Below are 5,946 nucleotides of genomic sequence, written 5' to 3' on the forward strand. Positions count from 1 at the left end.
CGGTGAACCTAAACTTTAGTAAGTTTAAACTCCCCCATATCATTGCACAAGGGATTGTGAGAAGGGTATTAAACTAACATTGGAATTAGATCAATCAATAGATTGATGAGATGAACAAAACTGACTTGTAACTCTTAGTTGCTTCCTTACCATGAACTGCTACCATGAAACCTTACCACGAAACACTACCACTTCTAACAAAGACAGAAAATACCCAGCATTACAGTGGTTGAACTTCTGGAAAAATTTAATACGACAAATGTCTTCAAAATACAGGTAAATTGTACATCATACATTACGTGTTTATAAGTGAACTGAATTAGTCTTTTCGTAATTGGACAGTTTCTTCTTTAATTCCATCTTTTGTGACAATGCAAATCTTAAGAGCATCTCCCGTGTACACATCTCTCTCAGCAGCAGAAATAAAGACATCTTTAACCAGCTGCAAAGCCTTTTCCAGGGTCAGAGGTACATGTTCCACATTCTCCATGTTCTTGAAGCCAATCTAAGAGAAGATGAAAATGCATTTTAAAGGAAGTACAATCCATCTGGCATGGAAACTGTTTCAGCCTCTGCACTAGATGAGCAGATTTAGACAACTTAAAAAAATATGGTTGGTCTGTTTCAGAAACCCTAGGCTGGAAAATGTATTCCTCTGCACATATGCTCCATAGCTGCACGATCAGAACTTTGCCTATGCCGAGACTGACAAAAGTAAGTAGCAGATCTAGTGTACAACCAGCATAGCTCCTCCCACTCATTCAGCTCATAAAAGACCACAGTGAACATTCCAGTATGAACTGATCTAATTCTTCAGAAACTTCTCACTAGGTTAGCAGTATCAGGACTGCACACAAGCCTTTTCCTAGTCATTTGTAGTTAGGAACATTTCTTAAAAGCAAATATTCCTCCACATAACTAGAATTCAAAAACACCAGTCTATATTGAAGCATAACTGGTCCTCTTAAATTGTGTACTTTAGCTGATAAACTTCAGTTTATCACTTAAGCATCAGACCAGGAGAAAGTGGGTCACTTACTTTGCCTCAGACTCATAAGTAATAAAAAGCAACTCATGACAAAGATACTTTATTTTCTTCAGTTAAAGTTCAGAACTAACTTAAAGCTGAGAACCTGGAGTTGTTTAAATAAAAATTTAAAAAGGGAAGGATCCTATTCCTTTCTCAGCTGGTAAGAACTAAGAGTGCTTATTGCTTTTTTAAGCACAAAAGTTGTGTTGACATCAGATTCAATTGACTAAATACCAACACCAATATCAGAGAATAAAATGAGTGAAAGATGCTTTGGTATTTCTCTCATTCAACAATTAACAGCCTCAATTAATTATGAAAATATTCTTCAAATATTTTTCGACAAGTTTAATTGACTAAGTTTCCCACAGTTTAATGTAAGAACACTCTTAGAAAATAGTGTCTGATTTGTTTAAAAGTCTTAAAGTACAAGTGTATGTTAAGTGATTAAATGTATTATATACACCTACCTTATATACCTATCTTCTTTAGTTTTATTTCATGCTAAGTAACAGGCATATTTATGTTACTGGCTAGGGAAAAAAAAAAACCAACACAACAGAAAAAAAACCCAGACAGCTTCTACAGGAAACATAATTCCTCAATTAAAACATTTACCTGTATTTTAAACAGGAAGCCCAGTTTGTAGCACATTAAAAACCTGAACAAATTCTAAAGCAAAACTTTGATTTCTCCCAAGAAGGTAAAGCCACACGATTTATAAATGTATGGATTAACAATTCTACCTGTAGTACAATTAAAACTTCTCTCAAAAGTAATATTCTCTAGAGGTAAAGCTAAATTAATTTTAATATCGCAAATGTTTACTGAGATAATAAAAGGGAAAAAGAAAAGAAAAAAAAGATATAACAATTTCACCTGGTTATCAAGCAAGGGCTGCAGCATGGCACTTGCTGATCCAGCTGCTTTGAAAGAATCTCTCTGGTATGAGCCCACGGGATCAAAGCTATACACTGCTCCCTTCCCTGAAAAAAAGAAAAGCATGCAATTACGATCCAGAAAGATTCTCAATACCAATAAGGATTTACACACAAACTAGCTCTCTCCATAAGCAGTGTCTGGAGTACCGCAGATCGCAGCAAACTTTTACCAAATAATACTGCAGTTCGTTCAGACAGCGCTTTGTACAGTAGGCTCAGTGTGGTTGTAGCTCGGTACTACATGCGAGGTTATTTTCACTATTTAAGCTATAACCATGCTCTAACAGATGTTAAACCAAGAGCTTTGCTGGTTCTAAAGCTAGCACAACGAGGCAGTTCAGCCATCGTTCTTGAACCACCTCCAGAGAGCGTGCCCGGATCCCTCTGCACCACCTTCCTCCCATCTCTTACACACTTCTCTCTGGACTCAGGCCAGGTTGTGCACAGCTTATTAGCCTCCACCGACATTAGAGGTGCAGACGTGTTGTAGCTCTGAAGCATCACGGTTCAATAAGGACATGCTAGCCAAAATACAGCATCTGGCCAAGCTCAGCCTCTCTGTTCAGAGAGGCTGCACCCGACTGCATGAACTGGCCAGTGCACTTGGCAGCACAGCACAGGTAGATTAACAGCCCCAAGAAAGCTATCAGAGATCCAGAAAGCAATGCTAAACCAAAACAAATTAATCTTGATCGATCCAAATTGCGCCCATGCACGCAAACCTGAACTCTGATTTTTATCAATTGCTGCAGCACCCTCATAATTTGAGATTTACCACCAGGCAGGGCAGACTAATCCCTTTCCAGACTCCACATACCAGACATGTCTTAGCAAGTTGGGGGAAGCAGCATAACTTAAAGGTAACAAAAAACTGTGAGGCACAGCTGAAATTGTCCAAACAAGACCACCTCTGAGCTCCTGCTCAAGGTCAGAGAAAACAGTATTTTAGCAACTCAACCAAATCACTGGACAAGAGCCCAGTAAGTCCTGGAATAGCTGTCCAATAAACTACAGCTTCCACATAAGTCATAATTTTCAGTAGAGGTCAGTTAATATTTAAAAATATCTTTGTAGAAACCTGTCTCTGAGTAAATCCTTATATCAAATAACCTCTACCACTCTCGCACGCCTGAATAAAATATACACAATTTTACTGCTAACATCTCCTTTAAAGACACAATTAATAAATCCAGGAAGGCTGTTATAAAATGTTCCAGTCTAGAGTAAAACATGAGAGGTAAGCAATGCTAGACAGTTTCACTTACAATCAAATAATTGTAACAGTTTTTAGACTTTCAGACCTTCAGAAATACAAGATCAAGTTAGCAGTGGAAACTAGGAAACAAGTCAGACGCATAATATGAATTTGACCTGTGTAAATACCATAATGCCTAAAGACAGGTGTTAGGAACAAGAACACAAACTTTGTTATTCCATCAGTACTCTGGAGAAGCAGAAGGATATCTATTCACCCACAGAGATTTAGCCCCACTTTTTTTCTTTTTTGTGTGAAGTCTTACCTTCTTCATCAAGTCCTCCAATTATGTTGTAAACATAATAAGGAAAGAAACGTCGAGAATACAGAATTGTAGACAGCATTGCTGCAATAGCCCCAGTAGTCATGGTCTTGTTATTGGAATGCTTGTACATCTGCATGTGAACAGCACGTCCAAGAAGAAAGTCAAACACCAAATTTTACACTCAATCAGAACTACATTTTCTGTAACCTCAACGCACAGGAACCTCATGCTAAGCAAGACTACTAACAACACACTGGTCCAAAAGTCAAGCCTTCTCACCAGCCACAGACTAACAGGTCTCCAAAGTTTTGCAAAGAACAGACATTGCCTCACTAACACTATCCTCTCCAGCTCTTCCATTGTTTAAATTTGTGATGTTACACTTACTGAGAACACAGCATCAATTTCCTCTGCCTGATCTTCCACTAGCAATACAATTATGGTACAAACACTTGAAAAAAAACAGGAAGAATTATATTTAAAGCACGTCCTATTATTGGTCTCAATGTGATACAAAAAATACAAGTTCCTAAACACAATGAGATAGTTAGCTACCTTTAATCTTGCTTCAATAATTTTAGTCAGGGTAAGGCAGTCACCATGGAAACCACTGCATGCAATCACCGTTCGTTCTGTTCTGTAAAACATAAGGTTTTGTTGTGATTTTAGATTTAGTATGAATTATACCACTTTCTTACACAGCAGATTATTACGAAAACACTAAATGTATTTTCAGTTTCTCTAATCCTATCAGAAACAATTGTGTAAAATGTAGTAACAGGTATATTGTGTAGAAAAGGTAATCACCACCTACATCTTGGAGAGGACTTAAGTGCAGGACCACGCAGACGTCTCTCTTCAATCCACTGACTTCCACAGCAAGACTAACAAGAATTAATTCTTAACTTCTTCCTGGATTCCTAACTCTAGTTATTACCATTTAGTCTTTCTAGACGATCTGTTCTGAGATGAGGAGCCTGCTACACCCTGTCACTCAGCCCAGTTTTACTCCCTCTGGCCAGAAGACTCCGTTAAGGTTGCTCGGTGGGTACGTAACATTTATGGTCTCAGAGGTTTTCTATGTCAGCACAACAGAGGTTATTTGGCTGCAGATACACTGTAGAGGGTTAGCCCTCTGCTCAGTTCCAAAATGTTTCATGAACACTAACTACAGGAACACACCTTTAAAACGTAAATTCTAGTAAATCGGCCAGAGGCTACAAACATTCATACATACCTACAGAGTAACACAAAGCACTCATGCAAAAAACAGTTTAAACTGAAATCTTCTCTCAGCCTGTCACAGGACTTACACAAAGCTACTGTGTACAGTATGCAGATTGTACCACAGTAATTTCCACTTGGACAGTATCAGAGAGTCAAAGATATAGTAAGGAGTTAGCCAGGAGAAACACGAGTTTGTATGATCTTGTGTCACCAATTAAAAAAAAAAAAGAACTTAGATAGCTGATGGCAGCTACGATGTTAGCACCTGCCACAGTCAAAAGAATGTAAACAGTACATATTCATAAACCACGTAGATGGTATCTAGGTGAGTCAAGGTAAGCATAAAACGAGCATAAAATGTTCAATAACAGAACTACTAACAGGTTCACCTCTCCTGAAACAAACAGCTCTTTGAAGTGCCAGATGGTTGACTAGAGAGGCACGGTACAACTGGCACCAGCAGGCATTTGGGCAGCAACGCCAGGTGTCCTGATGAAGCAGAACAATCGCCACAGGATTAAATTTTGCTGCAGTTAAGGCAAAAGTTCTTCTGATTATCCAAGAAAAAAAAAAAACCAAACCCAACCCATCACCCAGCTTACCTTAAACCTGGCATTATGATAAGAGTGTTCTGTTATCGACTAACTTCAAAAGCACGCAACAAGAAATCTGGCTGTATTCACATCACACCACGTCTTGCGTTATAGCAAGAGTCACCACGACTCCAAAATCGATTTTGTTACTATTTTCTGAGAATTCCACTTAAAGGAGGTGACAGATCATTCCAGACAGGTGACACACTCTACATTACAACAGATCTTTCATCCGTTTCAATTCTGGACTTACAGTTTGTAGCATTTTGGACTGTCCCGGCAGTGAATTGCATAACCTTCACTCAGTCGTGTGTCAGAGGCAACAACACAAAAGTCTTCTCCAGCAATTGCCATCACAGTCCTTAAAGAAGGGTATTCATACAATCATGACAGTTAACACAAATATTTTCTTGGACAACAGAGGAACAGACAACAGTTCTTTATCCAGACTCATGTTCTGTAAGCACCTTATATTCTTTGCTACGTTTCTCACTATGCACATCTCTAGGTGTAACTCAAGACTGGAGGAGGACACTAGGTAGGCTGAAAAAAGCATACGTACAGGATTCTCTGACTAAAAGGTGGATGGAAAATTGGCAGGGTTTCTATACAAGAAGCAGACTGGCAGTTTTAGA

At 38.6% G+C, this 5,946-nt stretch overlaps 1 protein-coding gene across 1 annotated transcript; it reads right to left on the minus strand.

The window, feature by feature from the left end:
- Positions 1–229: 229 nt before the first annotated feature.
- Positions 230–5,692, minus strand: PSMB1 (proteasome (prosome, macropain) subunit, beta type, 1; the record flags this gene model as incomplete). Its single annotated transcript, XM_010134073.1, has 5 exons — positions 230–505; positions 1,910–2,016; positions 3,492–3,621; positions 4,047–4,128; positions 5,565–5,692. Coding segments are annotated over 5 exons (633 nt in total), but the record flags the coding sequence as incomplete, so codon positions are not given.
- Positions 5,693–5,946: the final 254 nt, after the last annotated feature.

This window comes from Buceros rhinoceros, unplaced genomic scaffold (genome assembly GCF_000710305.1).
Source record: "Buceros rhinoceros silvestris isolate BGI_N320 unplaced genomic scaffold, ASM71030v1 scaffold6524, whole genome shotgun sequence".
NCBI classification, from domain to species: Eukaryota; Metazoa; Chordata; class Aves; order Bucerotiformes; family Bucerotidae; genus Buceros; species Buceros rhinoceros.